Here is a 19,586-nt window from a genome sequence, read left to right on the forward strand (position 1 = left end):
AGCAGCCTAATAACAATCAGTGACACTGATGTTACTGAACCCTCTCACGCAGCTCTACAACTTTTGAGGCTACGAAACTGAAGCACAACACGACTGCATCCATTTTAGTCTACTTAAGGCAGTCCTCTTGACTGAATGTGCTCTGCTACCTTTGAAAAACCACAGTGTCATACATCCCTAGTTTTTTCCCACATTTACTGTCCACGTCACCACAAACGCATCCCCGACTTCACTCTGTATTTTGCTTGTAATTAAGACGTCCTTGTTCTTAATTTGTCTGACATACTCGTGTGTATGTCACTCTGTGGAGCTGTATGTTAGTTCAAATGTGTCATAGACAAGAAATACAGACACAGAAGATACAAGACTGTTGATAAAATTAGTTATAGAAAGTAAAAATGTAAAGTAAAAACAGTAGAAATGTAAGTTTGTCAAAAAATTGCTTTATTGAAGCCGACTTAATGCGACCTGATTTTTGTTTTTTACTGGCACTGATATCAACCCATTCCTGGTACTTCTGTTCACTGAATGTTCCAATCAGTACGGCTTTCTACTCCCTCTAATCTCCATTCTGACATTTAAACTGTAAAATACAGCTGGCTTATTTGTCCGTCCTCATCTGGAGACATTGAATCGCTCAGCTGCACCAGCTGGGACAAACTAAAGATTTGAACCTTTGCAAAAAGAAGTTGCAAAAGCCTGGTATGATTTCTGTTACGCACACTCACTATCCCCAGATAACACAACACACACACACACACACACCTTCTGCACATCCTACAGCTTAGCTAGCGTTCTTGCCGTTCCTCTTCTTCTTTTTCTTTGGCGCCTGCTTCTTGGAAGAGTCGACTTCTGACGAGGCAGCAGCTTTCGGTGTGTTTGCAGGAGGTGGAGCTGACTCTGAGGTTTTTGGTGCTTCTTCTGGTTTAGCTGGCTGCTGCTGGGCCTTCTTCTCTTCCACTGGGACCACTGGTGTGACCTCCCCAGTCTCCTCCGTGACCTCAGCCTTTGTTGTTTCTGGTTCCGTTGGTGGATTGGTTTTCTCAGGCTCTGGTGCTTGTACTGGTGCAACAGGTTGCTGCTGTTGGATCTCCTCATTGAGTTGTTGCACCTCTGCAACTTCGACTTGTGTTTGAACCTTTAGGTTTGGGTCTGTTGGCATTGTGTCCGGGGTCGTCTGCTCAGGTGTAGGAGCTTCTGGTGTAGGCATGACTGGATTTTGAACCTCCTCAACTTTGACTGGCGCTGCAAGCTCAGATTCTGCTGCCTCTGATTTGACATTTTCTGCCTGCTCGGGGACTGGAACCAGATCTTCTTTGACCTGAGTCTTGGTTCTAAACTGACCAAACGCAGAAGACACCAGATCTTCTTCAGTATCTAAATCCTCGTTCTCCTCTTTTTCATCGTCAGAAGGTGTGGCCAACAGCGAGGTGGCAAACTCCTGCAGCTTGGCCTGCTCCTCCCTCAGGCGGCTCATATCCTCTGTCAGGACCGGATCGTCCTTCTGGATCTCCTGGATCTCCTCAGTAGTCAGGAGGTCAGATTTGCTGGCATCTTCAGTTTTGGGGACGTCATCAACGTTTAAGGAGTCTAAGTACTTCGCTGGGATGTTGGCATTAGTGCGACGAACCTCCTTGATCTTGTCATAGAGGATTTTCCTCTCGTTCTGCAGGGCGTGACACAGCTTCTCCAGCTTCTGAATCTTCAGGACGAACAGGTCGTACTCTCGGCTTTTCTCAGCTCTCTGGAAGAGGCGGAGAAGAGATGGAGAAGACGAGAAGCAAAGGAAGTGAGACATGAAACAAGAAGAGATGACGCCGACAGAGGGTCATTTATAAATCACTACAGATATGTGGTTTAGTGATGCTGTTTTGTCATTCTTTAAATGATGTATCCACTCAGTTAGGAGGAGCCCAAACCCAACCTGGGACCCAAGGTGGACAACATTCAAATTATACTCAGTCTAACTGTGTCAACGTGTCTTCAGTAAGTTTCAGGTGTGTGCTCCTTTGTATTGTCTTTGCCTTTGGATGCCACTTTCTGCTACAAATCCAACAATTCACCTCCTCTAAGGTATTGAACTCTCCTTTTCCAATTGATTTAAAATGTGCCGACAGTGGTGCTGTGGTGTTTGGCTTTGCAACAGAATTTTCCAGATCAGGTCCATCAGATTGGACTCATAAAGACATCGGCTATAAATCTCTGGAAAGCAAAACTATAGAGAACTCATAGACACAATTATTAGTAAGCACCAATGTTTATGTCCTGAAGTGACGTTACCATCTCAATCCAAGGAGGAAGCTGAAGGCTAATTCATTGCTTTTGTGTTAATCAGTTAAAAAATGAGGTCAGAAAAAGCAGTCTGACACAGCTGCTAACCAAACAACCACACCGAGGCTTATTGGAGGCCGAGGTGTCAGTCCAGGCAGAAACAAATCATCTCACCTCTTCAATCATATCAGTCAGGGCCTTGTTGCAGTTCTCAAATCTCGTCTTCCACAGATTTGATTCTTTCTCCATCTTCTTCATCTTGTCTGACATCTGCAAAACAAAATAGTTTGAAATGGCAGAGTTTCACTGACAGCATCTGAAATCTCTACGACATTAACAAAGTCAGACAAACACGTCACAGCGAGAACACAGACGAGTGAAATGCATCTAAAGATTATGGAACCCCAAATAAATACAAGATGATTCTAAAACACTAACTCAATAAACAATAATGAGCCAGACCTAGCATCTAAAAACCTCCTTCACACCAACAGGTCTTCACACAACGGTCACCACCTACATTATCCATCTCCTTCTTGAAGCGGACGTAGATTTCGTTGCTCTTGGCCAGTGTTGCCTGAAACTCGTCAAACTTCTGAGCGTAGAGGGCCAGCTGTGGACGGAGGAGAAGACGAGGAAGTCAGACAGACCTCAGCATAAAACTCTAAAAGTTTATCGACAGACGTCCATCTCTAATGAAAGTTTTTCATTTGCTGCTGCTGCCCCCATCGCACAACACATTAAGAACCTCCAAACAACTATTACATGAATGGAGATCTGTTTTAAAATGATGTTTTTGTTTTATTTTTATTTTTTTACTTTTTCCAGACAGTTTAGAAGAATGTAAATCACACCACTTCACTTAAATCTTTGTGGAGACCCAGTTCAAGGTGAGATTGATTATTTTCTTGATTAATTGATTAGTTGTTTGGTTTATTAAACGTCAGAGTGGTGGAAAACGTTGAACGTGTTCCCCAAAGCTCAAGATGACCTCCTCAAATGTCTTGTTTTGTCCAGACCCTAAAAATATTTAATTTATTCTCATTTATGAGGAAGGAAATCCAAACATATTCCTATTTAAGAAGCTGGAATCAGTGAGCGTAGACCAGTGTTTCCTAAAAAAAGTGCTGAAACCACCCAAAGATGATCAGAACAGTTGGTGGTGAATTTATTAATTGAAAAGTATCTAATTGTCGTTGCTTCATAAGATGCTACTTTTGTGCAAGTAAAAGACGCAATATTCTGCTGCTACGTTCTTGTATTGTAGTTTCAATAAAGGATTGAGTGACAGGTTTAAAGCAACAAATGCTCTCATCCTAAATAACAGAATTATCCTGAACACAGCAGATCAAGTTCTTACCACAATGTTTTAGTCCTCAGACTCCACCAGGATAAACTCAGGATGTACTTTTTGTACAATACTTTTTGACATCTTATATCGAAAAAATAAGATAAGACGGTGTACATAGACATGTAACGTCTGTGGAAAAGAGCATTTCTACCTATTTCTAACTCATTCCAACAAAAACGTTACAAAAACAATAAAAAAAAAACACTCCAGCTAGCTGATCTAGCTAATCTAGCTCATCGATTTGGCTCCTTTTTGCCTGTTTTATGAAGATAAAATAAACTAGCACCTTAACCAAGTTGTGTCACCGCATAAATGAGACAGTAGTTGAATCATAGTGGAGAAAAAAAACAAACTAAAAACTTGTTCATGAAGTTAAGGAGCCAAATGCTAACTAGGTTAGCATAGTTGAGCAGCACGTAATGATTAGAAAATCACATACGAGGTTTGTTTTTACTCCTGACTGTTTGGAGTCGACTACAGACATAAAATAAATACATGAAATATTTCAAACTGTGTTTCTAAAACTGGGTCTCGTGGACAGTCACAGTTCCATCTCTGGGCCCTGCTCCTGCTGCCAGAGGCCTGCCAGCCGTCCTGGAGGTCAGCATGTTAGTTTGGTCAGTGAATATTCACCTGTGCCTGCATGACAGTCTCCTGCTCTCTGAGTGTCTGAGCCTGCAGTTTCCACTCAGCAGCCTGAACCAGTAACTGGTTAGAAGAGAACAGACAGAGACACATTACAGACGTTTCTTTACCTTCTTCTTCATGGTCAGCTCCTGCTCCTTCATAGCGAAGCATTTCTTTGTTTTGTCAATAGCCTCCCTAAGCAACTACGGTGACAGAGACAATACACAGTCAATCTGCATGGCCTTCATACAGAAATAATGTGGATAACGAGTGTGTTATTGGCTATAGAGGGACAATCACATGAAATACACATGCAAATGTGTCAGACACACTATCATAATGCACCTCATTAATGTCACTGTAAGATTAAATATTACGCAAGTAAATTAAAATTAGGTTTCATTTAGTGGCAGTAGAAGAAGAAAACATCAATCAGGATCAATATCATCAATCCATAAACAGTGACATTAAGCAGAATATGTGGAATCAAGCGAATAATTAATAAGCTCAGTTATAATAACTGTGTTTACTTATTATTAAACCTTTCTGTGGTAACGTCAGATGATGCTGTAAAGCCGCACAGACAATGAAAATCAGCTGCTTCAAAGGGATCATCTGTCTTCATATTGTTTTCTTAAGTAGTTTGGGTCCTTTTTAAATTTATTTTGTGACACCTACATGCCCACCCCTCCATTTTCTGTCCCAATTCTTCATTTTGTGGTTGTTTATTCTCAGAAATAATATATACATGATCGTTTCTTCTTGTCATTTCCTTTCGGAAGGTTTGGATTATTTAGGACACCTGAGCATCTCACTGCCGTGTAAAGACTTTTGTCAATCAGTCTGAATTTTGGTCAACATGTGGACAAAAAGTGTGCGAACCAGCAGCTGTAAAATGTAAAATGTTTGTGAGTCATAATTTAGTAATCACTGTTTAAAAAGTGTGCTTTTTTATTTTTGTTTTAGTGGTATTAACTGTCCTAGATGTGGAGATGAATGTGTCCATTAAAGCATGTATTTATGTATTTAATAGTAAAAGTGTCTTCTTCCATTTAAACCATTACCACCTGTCCTGTGGTGTTTATATGAGACGATAATAGACATGAAATGGATGTTTAAAAAAAAAAAAGATTAAAAAAAAAGCCCAAAACAGTGACTACAGAAAGGTATTAAATAATAAGTGATGCATTAAGTCAAATAAAACTGATCCAAGAATTACTTTAATAGAAAAAAACAGCCACATAAATAAGCCACAAGCAGATATAATTAGCCATTAACTTACAACTAATGTTAATAAAATGTTACACTTCTATTGTTGGTTTTGACAGGTAGTGTCAGACTCGGTGTCTGATAGTGTTTAGTGGTCGTCTGTGCTTGTATTTACTCACGTATTCCTTCTCTCTCTTGTGTTTGTCCTCAGCTTCAGCCAGCAGAGCGTTGGCCTGCTGCAGTTTGGCTTCAGTCAGCTGGTGCTGCAGGTCGCGGTGTTTGCCGATCTTCTCCAAATTCTGCAAGAAGAGAAGAACCGTCTTTAACAGAAAGAAGTTAGAACACTTAATGGCTTTATTATTAAACCTGCTGATAATTTTCCACCGTGTTTAGAAGGCTGTAGAATATTTTGTGCTACTATTTGGTTCTACTGTGTTGAAAATGGATGCAGCCTTGTTGTGAGAAACTTCTGTTGCATCAGATTTGGTAGAGTTGCAATAAGCAGCAGAAGCAAGACAAGCAGTTTGCTGATGTGGTCCATTAGTCATTATAAAAAAATTGTTGTTTTTAACCCACATTCTTTATTAAAGACATGTAGCAGTTCATCGATATGTTAGTGATGTTGTCAGCAACCTGGGTGTGTATACTGTTGGGTGAACTCTAACAAGCATCGATACCTTGAGGACAAGTAAAAATCAGCTCATTGTTTTAGCTCTGAAGTTCAGATTGTGTAAAAGGCTTCAGTAATATTTCACCGCTCATCAAAGAAGCTTCCTCAGTTCTCTGATATGTCTTGGTGAGGGATGACTCAAGGTGTTCATGGTGGTTAAACTGTCGGAGGAGGGATCTTAAATGTAAAACCCTTTTTTATGTCGGATAGCTGCAGGGCTGTTGGATTGTCAAGACGGAGGTCCAGATACAAGGAGGGCTTGATGCGTGAAGGGTCATTTGTTATTAATATTTATTGTTTATAGTTGTTATGGTCCGAATAACACTTTCTGGGCTCAATTAATGACGACTATCCGAATATTTAGCGCGGTCGGGGGAACACTTCCACCCCGAGGGAGCGCTCTGATGAGGTGGAAGTGGTCGGAACGCACAGGCAGTACTTGGCTGCTGATGTAAGTTAGCGGTCACACTTCTGTTTCCACCATCGGTGGCGGCAGTGGGGGAGTGGCAGATACGCTCCACTGTTACCATCTGTGTTTACTTCCGTAAACACTGAGCAGCTCACTGCGTGTGACGTCGTCGTGTCCTCTTCTGCACATGCGGGACACTTTTGGGTCGTATGAAGTTCACACAGCAGATCACATGAAATGAAAAATACTTTATTTATCCCAGAAGGGAAATTCAATAACATGCAAGTCGCATTTAATTGGAAATGTGAACGAACTCGCAAAAAAAAATCGGATTTCACAAAAAAATCTGAATTGAGCATTAAGTCCCACAGTCTGAACGTAGCCAATCTGTGGGATTGTTCAGTCAGATAATACACCGTTATCCTTATTTATGATATAAAATGTCATGTCAGAGTCAGAATCCAAGGCTGTCGCTATGTTAAGGCTGTTTTTCATGGGTTCCGTTCGTTTTTCCTGAAAACCTGTCGGATAGCAAGGTGTTTGGATTGTTAAGGGTCAGATTATCCGGTCATGACTGTACCTGATAAGTGGTGTAGATGAACTTCCTGTTTTAGAGACAGGTGCTCCAGTTTAACACACATAGACATCACTGCCCCTTATATTTTAGATGTAGGTTGAGAATACGTACCTAGAACTCCCTGCCAGTAAGTTAGAACGAAGGAAACCTCTTGGATGAAAGGTGAAATCTTTTCTAGAACCCCAAAAGAGAAGTCTAGCTGCCTTTTACCAAAGGACAGAGGATGATAGAGCTTCCAGTTTCAAAAGTTGGTTCATGTTAAAAACACAGCTTAAGTAGCACAATATTAAATGTAGGTGTTGAATATAGAGTATTCACTGTATCCATTCATTCTCTACCATTTATTAATAATACTTAATATTATACTACTAATTATTGTGAAGTTGTTAGAAATAACCTCATTACTGATTAAAAAACAATTCATTTTTAATAGTTGAGTAAGCAGCTGTAAACCCACCACATTGTCTCGAGCTTTTTTAAAGGTATATGACCGTCTGTACAGAACGACCACATCGACCTCTGACCTCCTCCTCCTCCTCTGACCTCCTCCTCCTCCTCTTACCTCCTCCCTCCGCTCACACTGGCTCATCAGACCCTCCAGTTTGTTGGTGAGGTGGGTGTTCTCGCGACACAGCTTGTCGTTTCGGGTGCTGTGCTGCTCGATCTGAGTCTGGATCTCCGTCAGCATGTTCTGGAAGTGGTTGGTGATCTCTGTCCTCTTCTCCTCGTCCTCCCTGCAGCGCTGAAGAGTCTCCTCCTGGAAGATGGAGGAGGCAACGGAAAACGTTAGAAGATGGTAACAGAACATTTGTTGGATTTTTCTTCCACCTTTTAGAATCATGTGGAGCATTTTCTTCCTCCAATATATACATTACCTTAATACAGTAAAAGTATACTTAAATACTCTATTAATAAATAGGCTTTAGTGTACTGTCAAAAAAATCTGTTTACATGATGAATATTTTGAGACTTATCCCTTCCCAGAATAGTCATTAGTCGCTGTACACTGCTGTGACCAGACACCCAGCCCTCCTCACATACCCTCATCACGCTGTAGTGCGACTGCAGCTCTCTGCACAGAGTCTCCAGTTTGCTGCGAGCTGCTGCGCTGCTGCGTCGCTCGGCCTGCAGCTGCTGCCGCTCCTCCAGCAGGACGGACAGCTTCTGCTGCAGGACGCTCGACTTCTGCTCATCACAGCGACGCAGAGCTGCCTGTAGACACACAGGTAGAGGGTGGAAGCTAGTTACTGATCTGGATGTATGTTTCTACGCTAAAGAAAAGAAAATATCTAGAAAGAAAACACTGGATGAAACACTGTTAATGTCTCTCCTGTTACATGTCTTTCTGTAAGGCTGGGGGAGACTTTCTCACCATTTCCGCGTACTTCCTGACCAGATCGTCCAGTTTCTGCTGCGGGGAAGCGAGATTGTTCAGACTCTGCATGATGAGAGAGACCTCTGTGGAGGAGAAGAAAGTCTTTTACTGACCTGTTCAGTCAATTTTATGTTGTAACAAAAAGGATTTCACTTGGTTTCTCTACGATATTTGGTATCAACCACATCTTTTATTCCACCCACTGTGTTTTATTACTTTTTTTTAAGACCAGAAAACTTCAAATCAAAACTCTGAAATGGCCGATAGATGCACAAATGATCAAAAACACTCTATATGATCAGTTCAAGAGCCCGACAAACCACAACCTCTGAAATGAGCAGAATCAGAAAGAGCTTCAACAAAATCTAAACATTTTCTGAATCGACAATTTACCGCAGGACTGTTAGATTAAATTGCAGGTTATATCAATATGGAAAATAGGGTCAAATGTTTGTGGAGCTGACGCATAAATATCATCAAATCAATCAAATCTGTCAATTATGACCAAGTCTGACTTCCTGAAGTCAAAGGTCAGGAGCTCCAGACCCCAATAAGCCCCACGAGCCACATGTTTGTCCACTCTACTGGTGAATTTTAGCTCATATTGTTGTCATTCAGAGCGTATTCCACTGCTAAGCTGTGTTCAGTCAAATTACCACAGACTTTGCCCTAATGGGAACCTGGTGGAGGTGATGGGAGGTCAGTATGGTTCCCAGTAAATGACTCATCCATCCATGTTTGTAACAACATTCTGCCGACAGCATGACTCTCGTAGCACCTTGTTGCCTCACCTGTGTCCATGGAAACTGTGACATCACCTTTCGCCTCCACCTTCATCTTCTCCATCTCTGCCTCCACCAAACTCTGCTACATCCAAAACAACACAGAGCTTTTATTCAAATGTACACAGGTGGACAACAACCAGGAAGTAACCTGCAGGTTGTGCAAAACTCGAGCGTCCTCATTGGAGGACCCACCTGTTTGTCCGGGACGCCGACCGCTGAGCCGTACGTGCTGATGATGTCCTCCAGCCGTCGACCGAACTCCTCCAAGGGGTCGAAGGAGGAGGCGCTAGCTCTTGCTGCTGATGCCTCACCCTCAGAGCTCTCAGGGTCCAGGGAGGAGGACGCCTTGTCCGGCTGGGGGGGCAACAACACCTCAGCTGCTTTCTCCATCCTCAGTGGTCGGACACTGACGGGAAAAAATATGTAGCGTCATTCCTCCGTAGGTGCAGACTGAGTTTAACCGTGGGCGTGAATTTTACAGACAAATTAGCACAATTAGCAAGACAAAGCAAAGCTGTTCAAGCTGCTCAGAAGTAAATATAGTTTGATTGCAAAACTCAGTATTAATTGTAGTTTTCTCATTAAAAGATTGTTCCTATCAGGTGGCTGTTTGAAGTTCCAGTATGTTGGTTGATTATTCAGATCTAAGTCTGACCAAACAGATCTGCTTTGCAATCTCAGGGTTTGTTTTTTTTTAATTAATGCAAAAAAATAGAAAATGTACAAGACATTCAGCTAAATAGCAAACATGTATCTGACAAGATATTAGTCTTTTCATTAAGTTTGTTGGTCAAATCCTGTTAAAACTAGTTTGTATTCAATGTACAGGCTGTAGTCATTGAACAACTGCAAACGGTTTGATCTCCTTCAGTAAAATGAAACATGCTGTCAACATCTATATTAAATAAATAAACTAATGCTGTGTTACCCTAATATCAGAATATCTGTCAGCGTTTTGAGATTCAGCTCTGTGGGATGATGAGACGGATCACAGCGGTATGGCAGCGCGTCTGTCATGGATGAAATCTTAAACTCGTGTGGTGTTTCGTTTTATGGAGGCAGCTTCTGTGGGTCAGCGTAAGTTCACTAATGTTCAACCATGACATCTTGTGATTCATCAGCTTCTGTGAGACAAAGTTAGTTTGTGCTCAGGAAGCTACAAGTTGCAGTGATCCGTGAAAGTACAAGACAGGAGGCAGGAACATGAAGCAAAACAGGCTCCGACAAATAGCGAGGTTGGATCACCAACCAGCCAAGACGTGAGTTAATTAACTACAAAACTCAATATCAGCTCCATCTTGTAGCATGTTGTTGTGGAGGGACCTTGTAAAAATCCAGTTCTAACTTATTCTACCGTGCTACTTTGTTGAAAAGTCATGTTTGGTTGGATTGTTTCCTTTGTTTTTTGCTGTTTGACAAGAAACTAACAGTCAGGAAACTTCCATTGTTTACCTTAAAAAGTCAGCGTTCAGTATGGAGGAGTGAGAGTGCCAAATTACAAAAATAAATCAATAAAATAAAAATAAAAATTTTAAAAAATAAATAGATATATAACAGAATTAAAAAACAACTTTAAAAATAATTCAAAAATAATAAAAAAATTATTTTTTTTATAATTTTGTTTTTATATTTCTACTTTTATTAGCCTTTTCTTTTATGAATTCATTTTTGATTAATATTGCTTTATATTGCCACATTATTTATTTATTTTTTATTTCATTTATTCTTCTTTTTATTTTCTTATTCTTTTATTAATTTATTTTTGCACTTTGGCACTCTCACTGCTCCATAGTTCAGGACACGAAATGGCAGAAAATAGTAAAGTATGAGATATGTTATTTTCAGTATAAAATGAATTGGTTTAAGTATGATAGTTGTGCTGTTTGTTAGAGCAGAAGTGAAAAACAAAGGTGTTAAGGTCATGCCCACTTGTACAGCAGTTCTGGAGCGCTGGTTGGTTTCAGGGAGCTGGTGGAAATAATGGAAAGCATTTGGGTGACCACCAACCTGACAGATGCTCATACGTCAAGCCCATAGCACCTCCTTTATGTGTGTGTGTGTGTGTGTGTGTGTGTGTGTATTTAGCGGCTGTTTATCCTCACAGCTATGTCGCAACATCCCGGCTGCCACCGTTATTGTATCTGTGGGGTTAAATTTAGCCGTGTGAGCCGCCTGCCCTCCACCTGTTGTAGTGGCTTCTATTCTGAGAGCATCCAAATATGGTCGCGCTGCCCGTTACATACTGTACATGCATTAACACAGGAACGTGAGTTTGCGTCCAGCTAATTAACCCTTTTACCTGCTTCCTACCATCCACGTGATCAGCCCCACCTCCCTATAAAACTAAATGAAGCTCCACCTTCTGTGTTATGAACCAGTCCCAGCTCCTCCCCCTGAAGCCAGGCTGTTGACCACAACACAAATAAACAGCTCACCAGATTATTTTTTACCTGATAAATATACACACACTCACACGTGGTCAAAACCTGAAGCCTAACCAGCAGGTGGTGGACGAAATAATGGAAACACCACATCAATATAATCCAGTTTTAAGTACTAGCCTTATATAGCTAAACTAAGTAATGTGTTAGGTTATTTTAATTGCCTATTAAGGTGCGTTTGCTTTTATTATTTTGCATATTGAATAGTTTAGGTGTCTGTTGTCTTCTTATTTTACATTTATCTTACTATCTTAATCTTGTCTTCTTTTGGCCTTCCTGTCTGACTCACTGTTCCTGTTGTTATTTTACTATCTGTGTTTCCTGCTTTGTCTGTCAAAGCACTCTGTAAAGCCTTATTTTAAAAGAGCTATGCAAATAAAGTCATGTATATTATTATTGTTTATATTAAAATAATGAGTCCAAATGTTAGGTTAAGGCCAGTTTATGTCACTGCTGTCAGATAAGCTTAATAATAATTTAAATAAACTTTCTCATCTACTGAGAGGCGTAAGGTTTCTGCACGATATTCTGTCAAATCCTGTTTTTACTGGAATCCTTTACATCCGGTTTAATTCTCTCTATTTCAAATTGCTACCATGCCCCCAAATTAAAAACATTACCTTGTAGAGGACAAAAAGAAAAACTAATGATTGTCAAAATAAGCAAAAAATACCAGAAATAACCAAACAGGTAACTGAGACAAACTCGTCAACAACAAACATTCGTCATAAAACCTGAAAATTCGAGTTTTACAGGAATATCGACTCAACTAATATCATATTGATGGAGACCAGAAAGTCTTAAACTCACTAAACGAAGCAGGTGAACTTCTACAAACACCTAAAAACCTTTTACAGACATCACATAATATTTACCTCACACTGTTTTATCAAAATTCTGACAACATAGTGTTTAAATCCAAGTGTTTTGCTGTCCTGTGTGATTAAATTACAGCGAGTCTGAAGCACAGACTCTCTCCAGACAAACACTCCAACAGTGACAAAGCAACTCATCGTGCCACGTCGGCCATTATAGAAGCTCCTCGTGTCGTTTTACTGTGTTGTACATTAAATTAACATTATGTAGTAAACAGTAACACCACAATAAAATTAAATTATCTGGAAAAAAAAGACAACTAAGTGGCTCTTTTAAGGCCTGAAGCTGGAAAAGTGTTTTTCCATTTTTTCCCCAAGCTAATGGAGAAATAATCAGACAGTCTGTGATGGTAAAAAGTGAATAAAACACACATTTCTGAAGAAGTTGGGAATGAAAATGAGACCTACCAGGATCAGTGGAGTGAAGGCGAGGAGGTGAAGAAGAGACAGCAACAGGCAGAGAAAGCAGAGGAGGAGGAGGAGGAGGAGGAGGAGGAGGAGGGTCCTGCTGACGGGACAAATGACAGCTGACCCCCAAAATAACCTGAGAGGCTCAAGTCAGGGCCGCATGAACACAGTGTTGTGGCCGTGAATAAAGGCTCGCTGCTGGACGGGGGATTCCTGAGTGTCATTGGAGAATTTTAAAAGAAAAGTTCATCGGTCACTTCTAGCTATAAATTAATCAGTGGTGATTTCTGGCCACATAAAGGTTTTTAGTCTCCACATGTTAGAAATCACCTGAACCATAAAGCTGGGATACACTGTGACTCTGCAAATTCAAATGTAGTGGCATCATAAAGGTGACGACATAGTTCTGGATGGTCAGCACAGGCTGCCCTGAACAGTGCAGATATCAGCGGTACGATGAAGAGGATGTTGCTGATGGATACAACACTCATCAGGATGATTTTGAGTTAAATTTTTTGCCTTTTTACTGCAGAACAAAAACTTCATGTATACTTCATGTCTGGCAAAAAATGGACGAGATTTGTGATACTATTTAGTGAGAGTTTGATGAGATTTATGAATCTGCTGTGCATGAAACTGATCAAGCATAGTGGCATATTAGCACAAGGTATCAGAAACTCTCGAGCAACATTTTAAATAACATCTATGGAACCAAGGCGGCACAGTGGATCGGGGGTTATCACCATCGCCTCACAGCTAGAAGATCCCCTAGTTTGCCTTAGTGCGCTTGGTTGTCTGTCTCTAAGTGTAGCCCTGTGATAGACTGGTGACCTGTCCAGGGCGTCCTGAGTCAGCTGGGATAGACTCCAGCCCCCCACGAGCCTAGTGAGGATTAAGCGGTGTATAGATAATGGATGGATGGATCTATGGAACCAGTTAGACCATGAAAAAAGGAGGCATGTCTGAGGAAACAGCAGCTAGGTACAGATTATGCCATCGCACTCTGTCAGTGATTATTCCTGAGGTGTGCTGAGCACGGTGGGTGGACACTGCACAGGATTTCTGAAGAAATTAAGACTTTCTACTGTGTTTGGGTACATCGATGGAAACGGAATGCATCAATCAAATGGTAGATTGTGACATTTAAGTCAGAGCTGCAGACACCCACGGATGAGTATTTGTGGCCGTTATACTACTTTCCTAGTTGGTGGGAGTCACTTAAAACCTCTGTTGATCTATGTCGTTCATTTATACACACTACTGCTAAACATATGCACTACTGTGTGGGAGCATCACCACCTGGATGGGCAGCTGCACCAAGCAGGACTTCTCGGCCCTCATGAGGGTGGTCGGTTCAGCTGAGTGGACCATCAGATCCACCCTCCCCAACCTGCAGGACATTTGCACACAGCGATGCAGGTCGAGGGCTGTGAAGATCCTGAAGCAGCTGAACCATCCTGGAAACTCCCTCCTCTCCCTATCGCTGCCTAAGGACTGTCACTGAGAGGGTGAGGAAGAGTTTCTTCCCTCAGGCCATCCGTTTGCTCAACTCCGAGCTTTAAACTGGACTGTAACACACACACTGGCACCTTTAAATATTTTTTGCACCTTGTATAGTACATGTTCCATTTTCTTAATTTGATTAGATTTTATTTTATTTCATTTATCTATGTATACATATTTCTTGAACACTTATTTAGTTTTTTATTGCAACTGGATACAGGCACAAAACACATTTCACTACGCATTGTGCTGTGTATAACTGTGTATGTGACAAAGTTTATCTTATCTTATCGTACTGCCCTTGTTTGACCTGCCTTCTGACATCCAAGACGGACTGTGTGTCTCATCAAGTGAACTCTTGCATACTTGTGGATGCTAAAGCATCATACAGTCTAACGGTGGCAGACATGATTCTGCTGCTGAGTCTCTTGTCAGCCATGTTTGGTTATTAGTGATGCTTCAGATTGCTCCTGCTGGGGTAAATGATCCTCCAATTCAGGCAGCTTTTTAATGTTTGCGTGGTGGCAGCTTGACTGAATCAGAGGGGAAGCCTGTTGAATCCTGATAGTCCTATTTGTGTTTTATAGCATTTTGCTCGCTTGTTGCTCGGCGCTGCAGTTAAAGTGACTGTTTTTTTTTCTGTGGTAATGATTCAGACTTTTTCAAGTACGTTTGTGATGCAGCGTCCTGTCATACTGGGTAATAGTGTTACATCCTTGATGGTTTCAGTCGCCGTATATTCTCTGCAATCAGTGCGTTGTAACTCTCATAGGTGCTGAGTCACAACTTAAATCACTTTATTCCTCTCCATAAAGGCTGCTGTCGATGTGAATAAGGGGTGGTTACGTAGAACAACAACAGCCTGTAGCCCTGGTGTCATGAGGTAATTGATGACGGATGGGACTGAAAGCCTCAATTTCCAGCGCCGGGCTTTGCTGAAAAGGCTTGAAACTGTTGAAATGTTTTGAGCTGAAAGTGAAACAGCTAAAGTTCAAGCACAGTTTTTTTGTGCTAGCATTGGAGCAACCCCCATTAAGGGCTCGTCCGGGAATTGAACCCGGGACCTCTCGCACCCGAAGCGAGAATCATACCCCTAGACCAACGAGCCACATGCTACACAAGCATGGGGAGTAAGATCAACGGGCAACGCAGTACAGATACAGACATGAATGTAAGAATGGACAAGACGTGGATCGTCTGTCTGCAGCTCAAAAACATTTGAAGAACAACTGCTTAAGAAAAACCCTCAAAATACACTGACTGGATAAGATCAGAAACAAGGAACGATGGTTTAAAACACAGCAAGTACCAGTAGAAGAAAAACTGGAGGAAGGAGAGGCGCTGGATTGGACAATAAGGGACAAGAGAAGAGGCCAAAGAACACCGAACTTGACGGAAAAGCTCAAGACATCGTTGTCTGAAGTTCCACTGTCAACGGCCTTTACCTCAGGAGACGTGCCAAGACATTGAAGTGTTTTTAAAAAAAAATGTCAGACATGTGATCATCCTGCCATGAGGTGGAAACTGCAAAGAAGATTTTTATCTCCTCTTTTCTAATTAATAATAATAACAAAAAAGCTTAAACCTAAAAGCTTGTTGGTCTAAATGGTCCCATCCTCCTCCTCTGCTTTACTTTCAAATCTCTCTTTATTCATCCCCTCTTCTGTGTCCTCTCTGCCCTTTACTTCTTTGTGTTTCCGCAAGAACAGACAGAAACAGCGTCACATAAATTACAAGTGTCTTACTTTTTTTGTATTTTCCTCATCCCCTGCTTTTTCTGTGTGATGTACATACAAAGTGTGCATCTCTGGCTCGGCTCGTGTTCAGCAAGACCAGGTAGATGGTTGGGATGCAGGTTCTGCCAGGCCTCTAATTTATGCCACCATTAATATGTGTGAAGTGACATCTGCATCGAGAAGCATTAGTGAATCCTCCTTCCAGTAATGAGTCCTGTCAGCTGCAATCAGAAGGCCAGAAAACAGCAACAAGTTCAAGTCTGACTCAAGAGCTGCGATCTGAAGCAGTGGAACGAAAGCAAACATCAAACATCCAGCCGGCTGCATCTAATCTGCGCACAACCTCGTATTATGTAAAGTAGGACATGTTCAGCCTGAGAATGTTTCATGCAAACATTTTTTTATTCAGTTCAAGGTGCTGTTCACGACAAGACATAATAAAACACAAAGGTGATGCTGAAGCACACACAGACTCCTCCCCGTACACTTCATGTAAAGATCACCTGTTGGTTTTCATCGGTGCTGAACTGAAACACAGAGGATGGTGGAGGCGACCTTTTCCAGTTGGAGTCCAGACGTTCCATGTATAGAAACATGGCAGATCAGGGGGAGTAAAACTAAAACCTGAGTGGAGCTCACAGCCAACAGGTACAGCATTACTGGTATGGCCATATTCTACTCACTGACTAAAGTCGATATCAGAGTCTCCTGAAGGTTTGTTTGTACAATTAAGTGACAAACAAGCATGTCAATCAAGTCAGTCCTGCCCCCAGATGTACCTCTGTGAGGCCTGATATCTGCTTAACAATGGAAAGACATTCAAAATGGCCACGAGAACACTGATTAGAAGGACTGGACGTATACATCCAACCCTTCAAATCAGTGTTAGCTACAGCTAATGACTGTTGGAAACAATGCATCAGCTCAGTACTTCACAAGACAAGTTGATGTTTTTTGAATGTGACTAATGAAGCCAGAGTTTTTAGAGACGACTCCTTGAGGCCACCAGTGATATCACACTTTAAGCTACATTCTCCTGAACTGACAAAATAATTGAACACACTGAAGTAAGGCTGTAGAGTCCAGGTTGACTGGTTGATTGGTTTACCTGTATGCTACCTGTGAACACCCCCATGTTTTCACTCCTGTAAACTCACCCAGCCCACTAGGTCAAACTTATTTAACCTTTACTAGACAATTACTGAGAGTTGTTCAAACATTTACCTCAACAGTTTTGTGCGGGGAATGAATATACCCAGGATCAAATGATAAAACAGCCATCCATCCATCATCTACACACCGCTCAACCTCACCAGGGTCATGGGGGGCTGGAGTCTATCCCAGCTGACTCAGGGTGAAGGCAGGGGACACCCTGGACAGGTCACCAGTCTATCACAGGACTACACTTAGAGACAGACAACCAAGCACACTCACATTCACACCTATGGATAATTGTGTTATGTTTTTGGTCTTGTGGAAGGAAGCCACAGAACCCACGCTGCACAGGGAGAACATGCAAACCCCACCGGGACGTGAACCAGCAACCTTCTTGCTGCGAGGCAACAGTGCTACCAACTGAGCCACCTTGACACCAGCCCCATGACAAAATATCATACTAGCTTTTTATGTTCTTGGATAATTCATTCAGGCTGATAAAGCTAACAGGTAGAATGCACTTTTGGCTCATCTGTTGATAAAACATGCAGATTTTTTTCCTCCTGTGACCAATCAATTGGTTAAAGAGTTGTTATAGTTTCATTTAAGTTTCTTCTGAAGGCTGAACAATAAAGTGAATCTTGTTACTGAGATGTAATTGATCAGAATATAGGCATTATTCACAGTAAGCAGCTACCTAATTATCATCACACAGCTTAAGAGAAAGTTTTACAGTGAGGAGGCTTGATCCCAGTTTCACACAACATCACTCATTAAAGTTCTATTCCTTTGTTTTATAAACCCAAACATGTTCTCTGTTGATATGCAAAGAAAAACACACCTGTTTGGGAATATCAGATAAACAATATTAGATCATCTTGAAGACTTATGATTATGATTTGAGCTCATATTTAAACTCGGATAGATAAGCAGTTTTCACTGGACAAACAAAGCTGCAAGTGATCTAACTCTGGGCCCAATTAGAAGAGGGAGTTAATAAATATTTTACTGTCCAGAGCCAAAAATTGCACATCTGAACTACTTACAGATGCTCAACATTCCTCATTAGCTTCTAATATGGATGTGATGGAACCAGGAGGGTTTAAAAAAAAATTTAAAAAAATGAATTTGGTGTGAATAGCTGTTTTATACATTATAAGAATTTGAATGAATGCATGAATTCATGAATTATGAATTCAAACGACACTTTATCAAGATTATGATGTTATCAAATATAGGGTCAGTGACATCTCTGAGGGGTTTTAGTCAAACTGATAATCAATATAAATGTGATCAAGAAAAACAAAAGATGGTTTTCACTCAGAAACATCCAGTTACAATCTTTGTTTTCCTCAAAATAAAACCACGACTGACAACCCTTCTGTCTCAACATGGAATCTGAATTGTTTTTAAAAAGCGTCATAACTATTAAAACAAAAGAACCAACTATTTAACAAAATCTAGCAACCAAATTATCGCTCTCATGCTGATTGTGTCTCCATGAAAAGGATCAGTGGGTGTTAGAAGCAGCTGAGTGAGACTTCAGGAGAGAACAGAGCAGAGGACAGATGAAGGAACAGCGCCCTCTTCTGTTCATACAGCGACATGACAGCGAGCAGCAGCACTGATGACATGGTGATCTCACATTACTGACATCCGCCTGCTGTTCTAATGACTAATACAGCTCATGTGCAGATAATAAAGTCAGAACTCCATTTATGAATAGAGCAAATTCTTCTTAGTTTAGCTTGTGGAACGTGCTAAATACTGACTGCACAGACTTCAGTCTAACCTGTAACAACTGCCTCTGATTAATCTGATTAAAAACAAAGTGCACATATAGTTTTTGTTAAAGAAAATAATGCACAGTGAGAGGGTTGTAATAATTGTTCACACCAGTCAGCAGCTTCAGTGTAAGTGATGCAAACAGGTTAACTAAACTTAATGTATAAACTGACAAATGAAGCGAGCAACTCTTTAAGCTCCAGACTTTTTACTGGGGATGGACCGATACCTCTTTTTGATTTCTGATACCGATACTTCAACTTTGAGCATCTGCCGATACCGATACCATCTCTCCTCCTAAACTTCTTTGGAAATGCCTTATTTGCATGGATACATTTGTTTAAGATGTCTTTATCCAAAGCCTCATACTATTAAAGCATAGACTTTGCTTTTCTAAGAAAGGAAAAAA

At 41.1% G+C, this 19,586-nt stretch overlaps 1 protein-coding gene and 1 non-coding gene across 5 annotated transcripts; both read right to left on the reverse strand.

Moving 5' to 3' along the window:
- Positions 1–423: 423 nt before the first annotated feature.
- On the reverse strand, positions 424–13,081 carry txlnba (taxilin beta a). 4 transcript variants are annotated; one of them, XM_008289660.1, is made up of 11 exons: positions 12,999–13,081; positions 9,467–9,680; positions 9,281–9,353; positions 8,487–8,572; positions 8,156–8,326; positions 7,677–7,871; positions 5,638–5,757; positions 4,256–4,330; positions 2,792–2,884; positions 2,446–2,541; positions 424–1,744 (listed from the first exon to the last, which is right to left on the reverse strand). In XM_008289660.1, the coding sequence occupies exons 2-11, from the start codon at positions 9,662–9,664 to the stop codon at positions 785–787; spliced, it is 2,067 nt and encodes a 688-aa protein (XP_008287882.1). In that variant the 5' UTR covers positions 9,665–9,680; positions 12,999–13,081; the 3' UTR covers positions 424–784. The 4 variants fall into 4 exon arrangements, with proteins under 4 accessions (XP_008287882.1, XP_008287883.1, XP_008287880.1 ...); XM_008289661.1 differs by lacking the exon at positions 4,256–4,330 and adding an exon at positions 4,378–4,452; XM_008289658.1 differs by having other exon boundaries at positions 9,281–9,356.
- Positions 13,082–15,537: 2,456 nt separating this feature from the next.
- Positions 15,538–15,609, reverse strand: trnap-cgg (transfer RNA proline (anticodon CGG)). Its single transcript has one exon. It is a non-coding gene; the product is annotated as a tRNA-Pro (tRNA).
- Between the last annotated feature and the right edge of the window lie 3,977 nt (positions 15,610–19,586).

This window comes from Stegastes partitus, unplaced genomic scaffold (assembly GCF_000690725.1).
Source record: "Stegastes partitus isolate 25-593 unplaced genomic scaffold, Stegastes_partitus-1.0.2 Scaffold629, whole genome shotgun sequence".
Taxonomy (NCBI): domain Eukaryota; kingdom Metazoa; phylum Chordata; class Actinopteri; family Pomacentridae; genus Stegastes; species Stegastes partitus.

Coding starts and splice junctions, on each gene's coding strand:
- txlnba (XM_008289658.1), bottom strand. CDS start 9,664: ATGGAGAAAGCAGCTGAGGTGTTGTTGCCCCCCCAGCCGGACAAGGCG. Junction 8,327..8,486: donor TCAGGAAGTACGCGGAAATG/GTGAGAAAGTCT, acceptor GTGTGTCTACAG/GCAGCTCTGCGTCGCTGTGA. Junction 1,745..2,445: donor TGACTGATATGATTGAAGAG/GTGAGATGATTT, acceptor CGCCTCTTCCAG/AGAGCTGAGAAAAGCCGAGA.